General features: G+C 38.0%; 2 protein-coding genes across 2 annotated transcripts; both read right to left on the bottom strand.

The window, feature by feature from the left end:
• Positions 1-969: 969 nt before the first annotated feature.
• Positions 970-8,458, bottom strand: LOC131942700 (arrestin domain-containing protein 3-like). The gene is made up of 7 exons (XM_059302609.1): positions 8,178-8,458; positions 5,998-6,108; positions 4,988-5,214; positions 4,012-4,188; positions 3,204-3,386; positions 1,770-1,920; positions 970-1,131 (listed from the first exon to the last, which is right to left on the bottom strand). The coding sequence occupies exons 1-6, from the start codon at positions 8,293-8,295 to the stop codon at positions 1,780-1,782; spliced, it is 957 nt and encodes a 318-aa protein (XP_059158592.1). The 5' UTR covers positions 8,296-8,458; the 3' UTR covers positions 970-1,131; positions 1,770-1,779.
• A 1,880-nt stretch (positions 8,459-10,338) lies between these two features.
• Positions 10,339-17,097, bottom strand: LOC131942732 (arrestin domain-containing protein 3-like). Its single transcript, XM_059302653.1, has 7 exons — positions 16,941-17,097; positions 14,303-14,431; positions 12,910-13,136; positions 12,015-12,188; positions 11,336-11,518; positions 10,889-11,034; positions 10,339-10,351 (listed from the first exon to the last, which is right to left on the bottom strand). Exons 1-7 carry the CDS (start codon positions 17,056-17,058, stop codon positions 10,339-10,341), a joined length of 990 nt encoding a protein of 329 aa, XP_059158636.1. The 5' UTR covers positions 17,059-17,097.
• Positions 17,098-17,424: the final 327 nt, after the last annotated feature.

Below are 17,424 nucleotides of genomic sequence, written 5' to 3'. Positions count from 1 at the left end.
CCGGCCCGCGGCATAACATGCGCCGCTATTTAGTTGTTTCTAATTTTCAATAATTCATAATTTGTGAATTCGACAGTACCAACGCTGACACTGAAAATATTTCTTTAAAACACTATAAGTAGCTCGTTAAGGACCATAACCCCCCCCCCCTTCCTTTCCCCCCCCCCCCCCCCCCCTACGTTTAAAATCGTTGGCTCTGCTTGTAAACATTTAGAGTGAACACAGCTCACTAAAACCATGTAGGGGTGGGGAGGTAGGGAGAGCGTTTGCAGCTTGTTTTCTAACGGCTCGAAGAAGAGAATTATATATATAGATAGATTATAACTTGTTGTATTTTTATTTTTACTAATTATCAACATTAAATAGTTTGCATTCCATTTGTGCTTGATATCTAAAATCGAATTTGCTATCTTTAAAAGTAGATTTTGGTAATTACTTGTTGCTAAAACAACAATGTTGTAAATGTGAATCGCCTAACACGGAGTGAACAGATTTATATTTGTGTAGTAATTGTAAATGTTTCGTAAGAATGCACAAACGTTCATGTGGCTTAGTAAAGAAAAAAAATTTCAATGATAATCAATTAACAACTCATGCAGATATTAAAAATGTATATTTATTTAAAACAACAACAGTAAAATCAGTTTTAAATAGCCCGTGTTGAAATAGTTTGTGTACACAAAGAGAGACAACTAAAGATTTCATGTTGTAAAGCAGACTAGGATCAAACAGAGAAAAATTCGATTTTTTTCCCTTGGATACAAGAAACAATTACAAGAAATTACAACAAAATAACTGCCAATTTTAGAAACTTTGCATTTTATTGTTAATTAAATATACAAATAAAGATGCGTACATAAATAATGTACTTTTTTTTTCGCCTCAGACACGTAATATATAGCGTGAGGACTGATACAGATTTACAATAGTAGTATTTCTTTCTTACTACACATAATGTAAAATAGGTTCCATTTTTTGTTTTTAGATTACTTAGTTGAAGTAAATTATCATAACAGTATTTACAAAAATAGCTTGCTTATATAATTTCCCTTTGAGGCTCGAGTCAAGAGCTTGACATATTAACAACATCCTCTTTCAAGCTGTTCAGTTTTAGATGAAAACCGCATCAGTCTGTTGGATCAGGTAAAGGTAAGGTTGGTAGTGTCAATAAATTAATAAGTTTACAAACAATTTTATTAGAAGCTTTCACGCGATGTTCAACGTTATGTCTCCCCTCTCTCAACTCAATATCTCGATTATCTTCTCCTTTCTCCAGCAGTGTTTCTTCCAGACTTTTTTCTCCGGGGGGGGGGGGGGCTTGAAATTTTCGGGGGGCGGTAGACTTTCTTCGGGGGGCGGGGGGGGGCAGACACTATTAAAAGTATATATTTTCTATATAAATTATATAAATTTCATTTCGTTCGGGGGGGGGGGGGGGGGGTGGTAGAATTTTCTCGGGGGGGGGGGGGGGGCGAAGAGATGCCTGGAAGAAACTCTGCTCTCCAGGTTCCACCCCTCTCTCATTTTATTCTTTTACCGGTCCTCACCACTCTCACTCCCCTAAGTTACGGATACTCCCCCCCCCCCTCCACACACAATAAACCTTCCTCTTTCGTCGTTACTCCAGTCTCTCATCTTCTCCCATCTTCTAGACCACTCACCCACCCATCTCTTTCAAATCTCTATTCCACCAATGCACTCTTTAATCCACAACCCTTCCCTCCACCAGTACACAAGCAGTACAAACATCCCAATATCTACACACGTACCAATGTCCATCTAGTAAGTCTCTGGTACCACAGGCCAGTGCACATCAGACGGACCAATGGGCTGTGTAGTTATGACCCTAGGAATGGTCCCAATGATGATCTCTAAAGGTACGCGCACCCCTAGGGTGGGGCCTGCTGGGACCACATGCAGCTGTAACATAAACATATGATGTATTGGTTCATTAGTATGTGTTTAGTTCATTAGTATATTGGTTCATTAGCATGTAGCATAGGGATTCTGGTGTTTGTTGTAGTAAAAAAAATATTTGAAAAGAATTAGAATTCAATTTTAATCAGTTTCAATTTATACAATTTACATCGTAAAACAATAATGAAATAATTTAAATCATTGAGTTGTAACTGTTTTATATTAATTTCGTTAATGAAAAGATAATTATGAGCTTATGTAATCATTTTAGAGGTCACCAGCCAGCAAACAAACAATGTAGTAAATAAAGGCTGGACAATGCAACATTGTAATGTATTCTCTATGTGCTGAATTAATGGTCCAACACAATATTACTTTTACATACTTAATCCACTTTACTCCCTGTGGAGTATAGGGCAGCAACAAATCTCCAACACAACATGATATAGTTTATTTGTTTATTTTAGTATTTTGAACAGTAGTTGGATAAATGTATGGTACTGATAAACTGATTGTTTACCTGACTTAAGTCGAGTAAGGTAAATACGGCAGGTCATAGCGCTGCCCACACTATCCCCGGGTAGAGAATTTGATCTGAATGAGTACTTTACTTTAAAATAATGATGTAGGCTTGCTTTGCCATTCCACTATTATGAAAATCTGGCTAGGCCAATAAGGTACAGGTACTGATTAATTGTTAAAAGTTACAACTGATTATAGCTTTTTATACGTGTATTATACAGTGGCAGACATTTAAAAAAAAGAAGACTAGCCATCTGTACAGAATGTTGAAAAACAGAGGCTGAGAGTGGTTTATAACTAAATCCCAAACAAATGGAAACTACCAAAAGTCATGCCTGCGCTCTGATGATTTGATGATGTGGAGATAGACCTACGGCAGTTTGGGGTCTAGAAGTAGACCAAGACAACAGACAACAGTCAGCAGATAGTAAACTAAAGACAACAGGCAACAGACAGGAGACTTGAGTGGAAAAAGAGGATAAGACAGACGAACACACTCTATGGGCTATAAAGCTAAAGGGATGGATGGGTAGATATTCGTTATATATTTTTTCATTGATTTTATTATATTTTACCTAATAAAACTATTTTAAGACATGTGTGACTCATCTGTTTTACGAAAATAATGTTTACAGTATTTGTACGACCTAATGCACCGTTAAAACGCAACATTTTAAACGTATTACATTGCTCCTGCTAACTTAAATAATCAAAAAGCAAAACGAAAAATAATTCCGTATCACTAACACAATGATATAACTTACCCGTAAAATGTATTTGACGTCAATGATGTTGCAGCCAGGTAGAAATGAAGGTGGAGTGGGCGGGATCACAAGTTCCTCACCCGACCAGACATCGCTCCCGTGTGGGGCTATCCCAGGTCGTCTTACCCTAGCGATCTCCCTGGAGTCAATACGTTTGTCGTCGTAAACTTTTAAAGTGAACACCTGGGGAAAAGATTGCAAAGCTAAATATGGAGTATTCAATATTTATCGATAAATCGATCGGTTCGTCGCCTGAACAGCATTCATCCATCAATCCACCCATCCATCCATCCATAGGTCAGTTTTCTTCCATCTATCAGTCTCTCCGTCCGTCTGTCCATTCATCCCTTCGTCCGTCCGTTCGTTTATCCGTCATTAAATCTCACCACCCAACCCTTCGTCCGTCCGTCCGTCATTAAATCTGTCCACCCATCCGATCGTCCGTCACTCCGTCAATAAATCTATCCATCCGTTCGTACGTGAATCCGTCTGTCCATCATGTTGTCTGTTCGTCCCTCAGTCAATGTGTCCGTCCGTCCATTCGTTCGTTCGTCTGTCAGTCCGTTAACAAGTATGTCCGCCCACCCATCCGTACGTCCATCAGTTCCATTCTTCAGTCTTTTCTTTTCCATCCGCCCATCCGACCAACCGCCCGTCCATCCAAGCATCCGTCCATCTGTCCACCCATTTATCAGTCCATCAATCAGTCCGTTCGTCAGTCCGTCAGCCTATCCATCCGTCCACCAGTCCATCAATCTATCTTTCATTACCGCAACTACCACCTAACTACCACCTAACTACCACCTACCAGGTTTAAAGCTGCGTTGGACTCGACGATCCTTCTGCTTGAGCCGTTGTTGATTTGAGCAAAGATTTTGATGGCCTCACCGGGGACGAAGGTGTTCTTCTCAATGTTAAGTGTGGCCTTGATGGGGCCAGACCTACAGCAACAACAACACAGCTGTTTCTCGCTTGTACCTTGAAGCTTTAACGTAACCAAAGTTTAATCACAAAGTGATCACAAGCTATATTCGCGTTAAATGAATTACTGACAATAAACATTTAAATAATTTAAAATTACAGCTAGTGTTGATTTTTTAAAAAGATTAAACTATAGGCCTACATGATCAGTGTGAGATGGCGTGGTCGGATGGTTGAACTTAGCACTGCTAATCCGTAAGTCTCGAGTTCGTATCCCGGGTTCTTGTCAGTAGAACGTCCCTGAGTCCACCCATCTCACGTTAGGGAGAGTAAAGGCGGCTGGGCATAGTTATAACTACACTTTCACTTCATATGCCGAGGTTACAGAAACATCTACGGAAACGGCAACAGATCTAAATCAAACCATCATGGAAAAGCATCTGAGGATTGAGGCAGCTTTGCCTGATATGACGAGTCTAGATGAAAGCCGCTAGGAAGTCTCTACTCCGAAACAGTTCTTAGTGACCCCCAAAATTAAGACCTCTGGGAACATGGAGAAGAGAGATGGAAGAAGAAGTACAGGTTACTGGCAAGACCTGGCATGAACTAAAGTGGCTCACCCAAGACAGAGTGGAATGGCGGAGATTTGTTGCTGCCCTATACTCCACAGGGAGTGATGAGGATTAAGTAAGTAAGTACAGAAACAGCTGAACTCTACTTCACCTGCCACCTGAACCGTCAGGTTCGAATAGGTACTTTGCCTACTTTACTGACTACACAATCAAATCTTCCATGCTGGGGGGGGGGGGGGGGGGGAAATAGAAACAACATACCATTTTAATTTTTTTTTGTACCCTACTTACTGGCGTGGTTGGAATGGTGTTGAGGTCGAGAAAGCCGACGACGGTGAACGGCACTTTTAACTTTTTGTTCAAACTCCCAGACCAGATGAGGTAGCAGGTGGCTGAGTACTTCACCTTACCGCCGGTTTCCTGAAAAGACGAGGACAGGCCGTGCGGAAGCTGGTACTCGAATCGAAAGCTGTGGGGTCCGCTTGGTAGTTCTTGTTCCGTCTGGTTCTGTGACGGCGCTGGTTGGATTAGAAAGGTTAATTAATAGAAAGGTTAATTCATAGAAAGGTTAATTAATGGAAAGGTTAATTCATAGAAAGGTTAATTCATAGAAAGGTTAATTCATAGAAAGGTTAATTCATAGAAAGGTTAATTCATAGAAAGGTTAATTCATAGAAAGGTTAACTAAGTTCAGATATGTGGCTGTTAGTGTTAGGGGAAGGGATGGTTATTAGAACAAACTATGTAAAAAAGACCAACACTATTACCACTGTCATGAAGCCTTACACACACACACACGCACGCACGCACACACACACACGCGCACACACACACACACCTCTCTATAAATACACAATAAATACATACATGTGTAGGCTGTTTTATAATAATTTGCTTGATCGAATGATATAAAGATTTGTAATGTTCAACCCCCCCCCCCCATTTCAATTCAACTGTCGTGATATCAAAAGGAACAACCCCCCCCCCCCATTCAACTGTTATTAGTCAAGACTAATACCCGTTAGGAGGGAGGGGGGATGGGTGAGTAAATAACGTTGGAGTATGTAAGGTAGGGACGATGGGGTGGGAGGTACCACGTTTATAAAGCATTTTATTTTCGTTTGAATTGTGGATATGTTGTGGGTTTGGCTTGGAATCTTGTGACGTCATTTTAATTACAGCGGAGATGGCGTGGCTACAATCTACATGGACATGTGACGTTGTAGATAAGGGCGGTAATGAGAGAAAAATCGTCTAAAATTGCTATAGTATAACCACGGTATACACTTAAATATACTTACCTACACCTAGAAGCATCAGCGTCTGTTCAAAGTACGGCTCTATACCTTTGTAGTACTGCTTGCCTACCTTCCACATCACATCGGCCTGGCCTTTAAAGCGAATGCTGATTGCTGGAGAGACAAGAAACCGCCAGCTGATCCGTGTTTCTTTCAAACTTTTTTTTTCTAGGGGCACTTGAAATTTTCGAGGGGGGGGGGGGGCGGACTAAAATTTTCCAGGGTGGGTGACGGACACTAGTAAAAGTATATATTTTCTATATAAATTCCATTTCGTTCAAAGGGGGTCGGGCGGGTGGTAGACGTTATTCGGGGGGGGGGGGGGGGGGGGTGAGCCGCCTCTCCTTCGCACCGACGACTGAAAGAAATTCTGCACCTAGGTTAGAACATACTTAGATTATAATGACGAAATATGTAATGCGTCTAGGGCAGATGAAGTAGAGTTAAAATGTTTAATTGAACTAGGCTTTTTTTTCTGTTTCTTTTTCTACGTTTAACTGTAATAGTGAATGGGGATTTCCATCCATCAAAACAAATCACATGTTATGCTTCATGGGGCCTATAGCCCGTAGACTCCAAATCCAGCAGCTTTATTTTCTGAATTAGCCTCCATTGCCTTAGTCCATCCAAGAAAGACCTCAGGGCAACACTTGTTTCATTTTGATATTTTTCTCGCCTAGATGAGCTGCTGCTCGGAGGTACTAAAACATCGCTTTTAGAGTTAGCAATCATGCTACATCCCCAAGTATGCCGTTGCCATCCCCCCACCCCCACCCTCGCTTATATATAGGCTAGTGTTGTCAGTTCTATGCCTTTTTTTGATAACGTGAGATCTCAAACCCAGAATCCGAACATCACTTTCTGGGTAAGCAGTCGGCAACCACCCCATCAAAAAATAAAAATATATTGAGATTTAAGTGCTTTTACAAATAACATTTTTTGTTGTTTTTACTTTAAAAAATCCACATCACAGCTATCATGCCACGTCACCACAAAACAACAACCAAACTTCCAGCATGACTAAAACAATCAGTGTTTTTAAGTCAACATGTTACTTTTGGTTAAAACCCTCTAATGCTCAGTTGAGTGCATTGAATGCCTTATCTAAAGTCTCAACCACTACTATCTCGCTTGGTACGCGGAGGTTATGTTTGTGTGTGTGTGTGTGTGTGCATGTGTGTGCGTGCGTGTATTTGTGTGTGTGTATGTGTGTTGTGTGTGTAAGCGTGTGTGTATTGTTGCAGTTGTGGTTGCAGTTTCGCTTATTCGTCACATTAAAATATTTACTCATTGATTTGTATATTTTAACTAAAACTTAGGTAAATCAGAACCCCTTTTTATACATGACACTTCATAGTTTCGATTAAAATAAAATTTAAATACAGAAACCGGTCTAAGATAAAGTTATCTGGGTTTATATTGAGCTGCCGGTCTTTAGGTAGATTAGTTATTTTTAACCTGCCTCACACAACTGGTCCCCCACCCCCCACCATATCAAGTCTCTCAGTTCAGCTCCCTCCGTGTGGGTTGACACGGCGGGCAAGCTGTATGACGTCAGTAGTTAGCTATGAGAGGGTATTGCGCAAGCCAGTAGCACTGGTTGATGGTGATTTATCGATTGGTTTGATCCAGTACTTGAATTTTATTTAAAAAAAACAACACATGTCTCTTAACGATGAGGAGGGGGGGGGGGTGAAAAAGTGCAAGGAAAAGAGGCAGTTTCAACACTAAATAATTAATAAGAAATCAGCTGAACTTAAACGAAACATGTTTTAGCCATAAGAAGTTTTAGCCATAAGATTTATTTAGTTTTCAATCTCACCTAGACATGTTTAAATACTAAAAAAATTAATCCCAATGCAAAGTATTTGGAAAATATTTATTTTCACACAGTACATAATGAACTCGTAGAATGTAGATGTGACATATTAAAAACGTTCTTATATACACGATAGATAGCCAGGGTCTCTTTCAGGCATTTATCTCCGTGTAGGAGGGGTTACTTGATACATCCAAGAAAGAAATTCCGTGGATTTCCCTGCCCGAGGGTTACAAAACTTTCCTCTGAACGTGTCGACCCTTATTTAAGAGTTATAAAACTTAACTCTTTTGACCCTTACTTAAGAAGTACAGAATTTACATCTGACTCGTGTTGATCCTTACTCATGAAGTACAAAACTTACCTCTAACCCGTGTGGGCTCATCAAAGGCCAGTTTAACATAGCCGCTCACTTTACTACCAGAGTAATACACCCCATCAGGCTGGTCATAACTTATCTCAAACACCGTCGGCTTGCCCATGGTGTCAGCTAACAGCTGTAGAGTCGCACCGTGTGTCAGCTAAAGTGTGACCGTACCGCGGGTGCACCAGCGAAAAGGACCGGATTCGAGCGGCATTGTGGAGATCACATGCGTGCTGTTTGCTTAGCCCGATTTCAATCTAGGCCAGGTTCAATTAATACTATCAGACATTTTTGTGTCTCCAGGTAGGAAGGGGGGGGGGGGGCACCTGAGATTTTCGAGGGTAAAGGGAGCGGACATTTAAGTTCATATTTTTAAATTTACATAATACTAGCCGACCCGCTGCGTATCATACGCCGCTATTTAGTTGTTTTTTTTTTCTACTTTTCAGTAATTTATAATTTGTGAATTTGACAGTACCAATGCTGCCACTGAAAATATTTGCTTAAAAACACTAAACCCCCCTCCCCCACGTGAAAGCAGCCTCCTCTTAGTTACCTCCTGTAAGTTTAAAATCGTTTTAAACTAAATTATCTGCCCCTAATAGCCGTCACCAAACCCGTCTCTATGATTGTAAAATGTAAACAGCGTGACCACAGCTCACCAGACAATGTGGGGGTGGGGTGGGGGTGGTAGTGATAGTGATAGAGAGAAAGAGAGGGGACTGCAAGGAGGCGCTTGCAGCTTGTTTTCTAACGGCTCCCAGTAGAGAATTATATATATAGATAATTTTTTTTCGTCCTGGAGATGCCTAAAAAAATTCTCAGATAAAATTGGTTATTCAGTTTTAACAGTTTTAAAACTTTAATGTATGCGCTTTGAATCATGTTTTTGGTGGGATACTGACTATAAGATAAGTATGTGTATTTCTAGCTTTTGATGAAGGTTAGGTGTGTTAGATCTACATTTAAATGTTTGCTAACTCAAACATACGGTGTCGGCGAATGCTTGTGCTACCACGAAAGTCTCGAGTTCGGATCCCAGGTTTTAATCCGGTTTTAACCCGAGTCCACCTAACTCTGATGGGTACATGACTCACGTTAGGGAAAGTAAAGGTAGCTGACCATACACTCCCTTCATATGCCAAGGTAATAGAAAAAAAGGTAAACTCTACTCCACCTGCTCCGTGGACACATTGTATTTTTCATATTAACCACCCACATTTACTTTGTTAAATTGTTGCACCTTGTATAAACTAATTTTAACAAACACGCGGTAAATTACGCGTGGAGTAAAAAATATATAATAAACCAGGAATAATCTCCCCTAAACTTTCGCTAATATTATTCTTATAAAACAATTCGGGGGATGGCAACTGGGGAAATAGACATGATTTTTATTCAATTTTTAATTACTTAAACTTTTTAAAATAGAATATAATTTTGTAGAGAAAAAAAGAATTGCACACAAAGTGAATGGCAAACAATATGTGTATAATAGTGCAGAATATTATTAGTACTTTATAAATTCATATGCGTTTTTTGAGAAATAGGAAATATCGTAAATTATTACTTCCGGTTAACGGATATTACTCAAAATTTGAAACAAGGCAGAATATTAGATCTTATACTTACTTATGAAATTTCATTTATCTATCTGAAACAGTACTCAAGTTATAGGCTTTTGAAAAAATGGAAAGTAAAATAGGCTCAACTTCCGGTTACCGGAAATCGCTGAAAAGTTGATACAGATTTACAAATTTATTGTGTTAACAGACACACATACTCACACACACACAGACATGGAAAAAAAAATTGCAAAACTATTTATTTCCGACTCAGGGAGGTGTAAAACGTCGAGATTAATAAAAATCTCATTTTTTTTGCACGATTACAATACTCCTTTATACTTCGTATACGAGAAAGTAAAAAAAAAAAGTAAAAAAGCTAATACAGAACAGAAACCGATGGCTATTTTGCTCGTTACATTTGGAAATTAGGCATTTTATCAATTAACATTTTAAGCAAATTGTTTTTAAATAGATTTCATTTTCCAGTCATTAGATTTAGCTTATGTTGTCTCCCGCCGATCCTCGTTGGTTGCACGCAAAGACATTGCTTAAGATGTTACGCTTGTCGGTTATATTTGGTTATATTTGTAGCCTTAATTGAATGGCCTTTCCAACAAAGAACATAGACATCATACAAAATCCAGGAATTATATAGCTTAATCTTAAAATCCATTTGCACTTGATCCTCATGATTCATTTATAGATGAATTCCCTCATAATCTGTTGGGTAAAATTTAAATTATATACATATACAAACATAATATATATGTATATAAATGTATATAAATGTATATAAATGTATATATATATATATATATATATATATATATATATATATATATATATATATATCCACATCATATATACTATATATATATAATTTATATATACATATTTATTTATATCTGACCACCCTGTGGAACAAAATCATGGCAACGCCACTGTCCCATTTCACGCTCCATAGCCAATCATCTCCACTATACTCCCATCTCTCATTGATCCTCTATTAAATCCCTCCCCTCTCTAAATGATCATTTCATCTCTCGGCGAATCTTTTTTCATAATTAAACAATTATACTTCACAAAAGAGTTAATATTAATTGTAGTCTAAAACCCTGCAATGTAAAAAAAAATAGAACTGACCATAATCTATTTGTCGCCATCTGCATGACCAAACGTGCAACCTGTAATGCAACGGGCTGCGTGGTTGTCACTGTTCGAACTGTCCCGATAATAATCTTCAGTCGAATGGGTGGATAGCTGCCGAGATTTGCAGAAGAAATGTTCAGCTGAAATATTTAAAATTAATTGACAAAAATTAAATAATCTATTATTAATAGTTGGATAATTTTTTTGGTCTGTAATTCTAAAGGGAAATTCCCCCTTCCTTAAAAAAAAAAATCAAACATAGAACAAGGGAATAGAAGTGACAGAAAGGGAAACGAAAAGAATTTTCAGATTTAAACTTTTTTTTTTTTAAATTATTTCTATGCATGCAGTCCGATAGGCTTTGCTCTTGTATGTTGTAATATAATACAATAAAATATAAACAAAAACCCACATTTGTAATATATATGTGACTAGTTTTACCTCCAAAAAGTACTCTATGTCAATCAAATTGCATCCTGGGAGAAAAGACGGTGGGGTAGGCGGGATCACGAGTTCTTCACCAGACCAGACATCCGTCTCGTATGGTGCTATCCCAGGCCTTGTAACCTTGGCGATCTCTCGCACAGAACGATGTTCCATTTCGTTTAATTTGAAAGTGTACAGCTGTTTAAAAATAAATGTGATTCTTGGACTTGAATTATATTTTTACAAGTTTAACAAATTAACTAATGTCTGAAATTGTAGTGCGCTGAAAGTGAAAGAAACCCACACGTTTAATTATCCATTAATACATCCATTTATCCATCCGCCTAGAGGCGTAGCGAGGGGGGGGGGCGGAGGGCGGGGGGTGCGGACCGCACCGGGTGACACCATTTAGGAGGGTGACACCAAGGCAAAAAATAGCAAAATATATAGAGAAAAATTTGAGGGGGGGGGGGTGCAAATCGAAAGTTTGAGGGGGTGTGCAAATCGAAAGTTTGAGGGGGGGGGGGGTGCAAATCGAAAATTAAATTTAAAGTTCGTACCCGGGAAGGGTCGCTACGCCTCTGGGGGGTGACACCATTTCGTGCCGCATCGGGTGATACCCGACCTCGCTACGCCACTGCATCCGCCTATCAGTCAAACTATCAGCTCCATTAAAATTCGAATCAAATTGTACCATGTTTAGAGAAACGCATGTCTCGGTGATTCTCCCAGAGCCGTTGTTGATTTCAGCAAAGAGTTTGATGGCCTCACCAGGGACGAAGGTGTTCTTCTCAATGTGAAACCTCGCCTTGATGGGGCCGGTCTTGCAGCAACAACAGCAGACAGTTTGTTCTTCTGCTCCTTCTTGCTTTAACAAAAATCAAAGCAATATCGTGATGGGAAACGTGGAGACAAATACACTAGCAGAGGCGTAGCGAGGGGGGGGGGGCGGGACACATGTCCCCGGGCGCCGACCTTAGGGGTGCGCCAAAATGGATTGGAACAACACATTGAAAGTGTGAGGGGGGTGCAAATGAAAAGTTCGAGCGTGGGGGGTGCAAATGAAAAGTTCGAGAAGGGGGTTTGAAAATGGAAAGTTTGTCCCCGTGCGCCGGGAAGGGTCGCTACGCCTCTGTACACTAGATTGGTTAGTGAAGTCGAAAGCTTACACCATTAACATAACTAGACGCATATTTTTTTATCGCTATGGCTATAAATATATAAAGTATAGCATATTTTCTTGCTGTATTTCATAGCTATAACATATTTTCTGTTGTTTTTTTTATATAAAAATTTGAACAAGCTAATCATCCGCATACAGGCTCATCAGAGTTTCTTCTAGGCATCTCTTCGGGGGCCAAGCCCCCCCTCCCCCCCCCCGAATTTTTTTACCGCCCCCCCCCCCCCCCGAACGAAATGAAATTTATATAATTTATATAGAAAATATATACTTTTAACAGTGTCCGCCCACCCCCCCCCCCCCCCGAAGAAAGTCTACCACCGCCCCCCCCCCCCCCGAAAATTTCAAGTGCCCCCTCCGCGGAGAAAAAAGTCTGGAAGAAACACTGAGGCTCATATACCAAACTTACCCCCATTGACATAATCCGATTCAGATCAAGGAAACCAATGATGGTGAATGGTACTTTTAACTTTTTGTTCAAACTTCCAGGCCACATGAGGTAACAGACTGCCAGGTACTCCACTTTACCATCATACACCTTAAAAGACGAGGGCAGACCGAGAGGAAGCTGGTAGTTAAATCTAAAGTTATGGAGTCCCCTTGGCAGTTCTTGGTCGATTTGGACCAGCGGTGGAGCTGAACGAAACACAATAAAAGCTTATGAAAACTATTTTTAAGAGACAACACTCACTGCTTCGTGGATAACTATTTTTCATCGTCAAACGCTATTGAAAATTAAGAACAAATCGATTTCACTTGATGCATAATGTATTCAATTAAATGTGTATCAAATAATTCATAGAGGATAGATTCAAAGCTCTACAAAAAATGATATTCTTAACAATCGGAGAATAAATAAACCGGGAGTGTTCTCCCCTAAACTTTCTCGAATATTCTTATATAACACTACGGGTGATGGGGAACTCGGGATATAGACATGATTTTCAATCCATTGTAAATACTTAAACTTTTTAAAATAAAATAAAATCTAGTAGAAAAAAGAATTGCACACCAAGTGAATGCCAACTAAAATGTGCATAATAGTGCGGAATAGTATTGGTACATGGGTTTTTTGAGAAATCGGAAATAGCGAAAATTACTACTTCTGATCAACAGAAGTTACTTAAAATTTGACTGAAGGTAGAGAATTAGATCTTTTACTTACATGTGAAATTTCATTTATCTATCTGAAATAGTACTCAAGTTATAGGCTTTTGAAAAATTCAAAGTAGAAAAAGTTCCAATTCCGGTTAACTGAAATCGCTCGAAAATTGATACTGATCTACGATTTTGATATAATATTTATATATGGAATTTCATCAACCTAACTGTAACGGTGCTCAAGGTATCGTGTTTACAGACACACACAAACACACACACAGACACACACCCATACACACACAGATACATACGAACAAGATGGCAAAACTATGTTTTTCGACTCAGGGAGCTGTAAAACGTCGAGTTTTGCAAAAAATAATTTGCACGAATACAAGACTTTCTCTATACTTCGTATATACGAGAAAGTTAAATTATTCAATTTATCATCAACGTACCATTACGTTCGAAACAGAAAATTTTCCATTTTGTTTTCGTAGGGGGTGGGGAGGAGGGGTGGGAGGAGGTGGACACAGGTTAAAACATATTTATTATATATCAATTATATACATTTTTATTTATACTGAGGATGTGGTTAGGGGCGGTGGATGTCTACCACCCCCCCACCCACCCCCCTCACAAGACCCGGAGAAATACCCGATAGAAACACCAGTCTAAAAGTCTAAAATAATTCCTATACTTACCAACACCCATAAGCATGAACGTTTGGTCAAAGTATGGTTCTCTAACAACAACGTTTGTATTCCTATTCAATTCACCTACAGGCTGAGTCCACTTGGCTTTGGCTTTGCCTTTGAACCGAATGCTAATAGCTGTGTAGAAAACAGTTGTTGTAAATGTTAAGGTTGGCAAATGTCTGCGGTAAGTAGATTACTTTACTTTATTCGAATCCAGAATAAGTCTGTCTTAGTAATAATGACAGTTAGATCTAGTAAAAGCTGGATAAATACTTTTTTAGGAAGTTTAAGTTAAACAAAATGCTGAGGAATTTTTCAAAATGCAATAAAAATCTATTAAATTTTTTAATGCAGTATATATATATATATATATATATATATATATATATATATATATATATATATATATATATATATATATATAAAACAACAGGATTTTTACATTAGAAAGGAAAATATGATTTACAAAATTCAGAAATATAATAGAATTCTTTGCATACTTTTTCAGATAAAAGATGTAATTCGGGAAAGGAAACAAAAACGCTTGATATAATAGCATTGGCACTAAGCCAAAGGAGGTAAAAGACATACGAGCAGGTACACATTCTATGCATAGTTGAATTCGAGTCTAGATCAAGTTATACTTAGTCTGCCTTACACAGGTCTGTTTGTTATTTTACAACAATCAATACACTTCCTTGTGTATGCTTTCACATAACACATCCTGTAAGGGTATCCTAATATATAAAAGACAATGTGCACACTTCTCACTCTCTCTCTCTCTCTCTCTCTCTCTCTCTCTCTCTCTCTCTCTCTCTCTCTCTCTCTCTGTCCGCAAAATATTTTCGTAGGATATCAAATCAGTATCTTCAGCTATATATGTATGGAGAACTTGATACGGACTTTTGTTAAAAATAATATGTTAGATGTTTTAAATGTATAACCTTAATTTTATTTAAATAATAAAAATAAAAATAAAGGCATATTCGAATGTAGAAAAACAATTTTATTTATGCAACCGGAAAAGTGTATATAGTTGTGACAAGAACTTAATAAACAATGACGTCACATGCCACATGTTTTACTACGGAAAGAACAGAACACTAATGGCGTCATCTTCAGATTTTAGAATATAAAGAAATGAACTATTTCATTCAAATATGATTTAGATCTAGATTCTATAAATCTACGTATCAAGACGTCCGCAATAAAATTTATACAATTTTCTCGGTCAATCTAATACAAATTACTTAAAAAAAACAACATAATGTTCATTGTATAGCCGATTTTTTTTCGGAATCCTTTAAGTCTCTTAATCAGTGTGTGCATTTAATATGGTGTTGTGTTGAATAACAATGTATATAATTTTGTTTTAATGTTTCTAATAGGTATTGGTAGCCTATGTTATTTTAAATGTGTCGGATTTTTAGCTATTTAGTAATTTCTTTGCTTTGTCACTAATATTCTTCAACGTGTAGTAAAGCACATTGCGTTTTGACCAAAACTATTTTATAAAATATTTTCTCAAACATGTATAACATTGAAATATATAGGTCTATAGTTCAATTGTAACGGGTACCGACGGCTAGTATATTGTATAATTGTGTTTACGAAGTCTTAGTGTGGTTATAGCCATTAGTTAAACTAGTTTTTTACTTTATAATACGGGCGACAAATAAGATTTAAAGAGGAAGCCAAGAAACCCCCAATCTACAATTTAGAAAATAAAATATTATCTGCCAGGGTTTAACTGGAAAATATCAAAATAAAAACGAAGTACACAGCATTTAACACATTGGTATACAAATCCTTCACGTTGTAATAATATATAACATATGGATAGGCTGCACATATCCATCTAAAACATAAAACATAAAGGCTACACACATACATCGTGTTAATAATGTAGGTGAAGTTGAGGATCGATGACCCTTTAGTCAAGAGGTTCACACCATACCTCTCACCTGTATCGAGTCATTCGTGCAGGTACACAACGTATCTTTGACCCGTGTTGACACTTTCTTAAGAAGTACCAAACTTACCTCTGACACGTGTTGACACTTTCTTAAGAAGTACAAAACTTACCTCTAACACATGTTGACACTTTCTTAAGAAGTACAAAACTTACCTCTGACACATGTTGACACTTTCTTAAGAAATACAAAACTTACCTCTGACACATGTTGACACTTTCTTAAGAAGTACAAAACTTACCTCTGACACATGTTGACACTTTCTTAAGAAATACAAAACTTACCTCTGACACATGTTGACACTTTCTTAAGAAGTACAAAACTTACCTCTGACACATGTTGACACTTTCTTAAGAAATACAAAACTTACCTCTGACACATGTTGACACTTTCTTAAGAAATACAAAACTTACCTCTGACACATGTTGACACTTTCTTAAGAAATACAAAACTTACCTCTGACACATGTTGACACTTTCTTAAGAAATACAAAACTTACCTCTGACACATGTTGACACTTTCTTAAGAAATACAAAACTTACCTCTGACACATGTTGACACTTTCTTAAGAAATACAAAACTTACCTCTGACACATGTTGACACTTTCTTAAGAAATACAAAACTTACCTCTGACACATGTTGACACTTTCTTAAGAAATACAAAACTTACCTCTGACCCGTGTGGGCACATCAAAAGCCAGCCTGACATAGCCGCTCACTTTACTGCCAGAGTTATACACTCCATCAGGCTGGTCATAACTTATCTCAAACACCGTAGCCTTCCCCATGATGACAGCCAAGAGCTGTAGAGTTAACGTAGGTGTGGCCAAATATCGAAACAAATTCTGGGACAGTAAAGAAAAGAGAACCGGATACAAATTTCCCTAAGCGGAATGTGTAGACCTGTAGGCAACCAGAGGCGTAGCGGGATAACCTATCAATTCTGAGCTCTCTCCTTATATATATATATATATATATATATATATACAAATATATATATATATATATATATATATATATATATATATATATATATATATATATACATATATACACATATGTGTGTGTGCATCAATTAAAGAACTAATTTTTAAAAAAATCTACATATTTTACCTTAGTACGAATACATCGACTCTTTATAATAAGCATTCAAG

This window comes from Physella acuta, unplaced genomic scaffold (genome assembly GCF_028476545.2).
Source record: "Physella acuta isolate Inbredline_101_S28 unplaced genomic scaffold, ASM2847654v3 ptg000421l, whole genome shotgun sequence".
Lineage (NCBI taxonomy): Eukaryota > Metazoa > Mollusca > Gastropoda > Physidae > Physella > Physella acuta.
The sequence above is the reverse complement of the archived record's forward strand: the minus strand, read 5'-3'. Positions and strand labels throughout refer to the sequence as shown.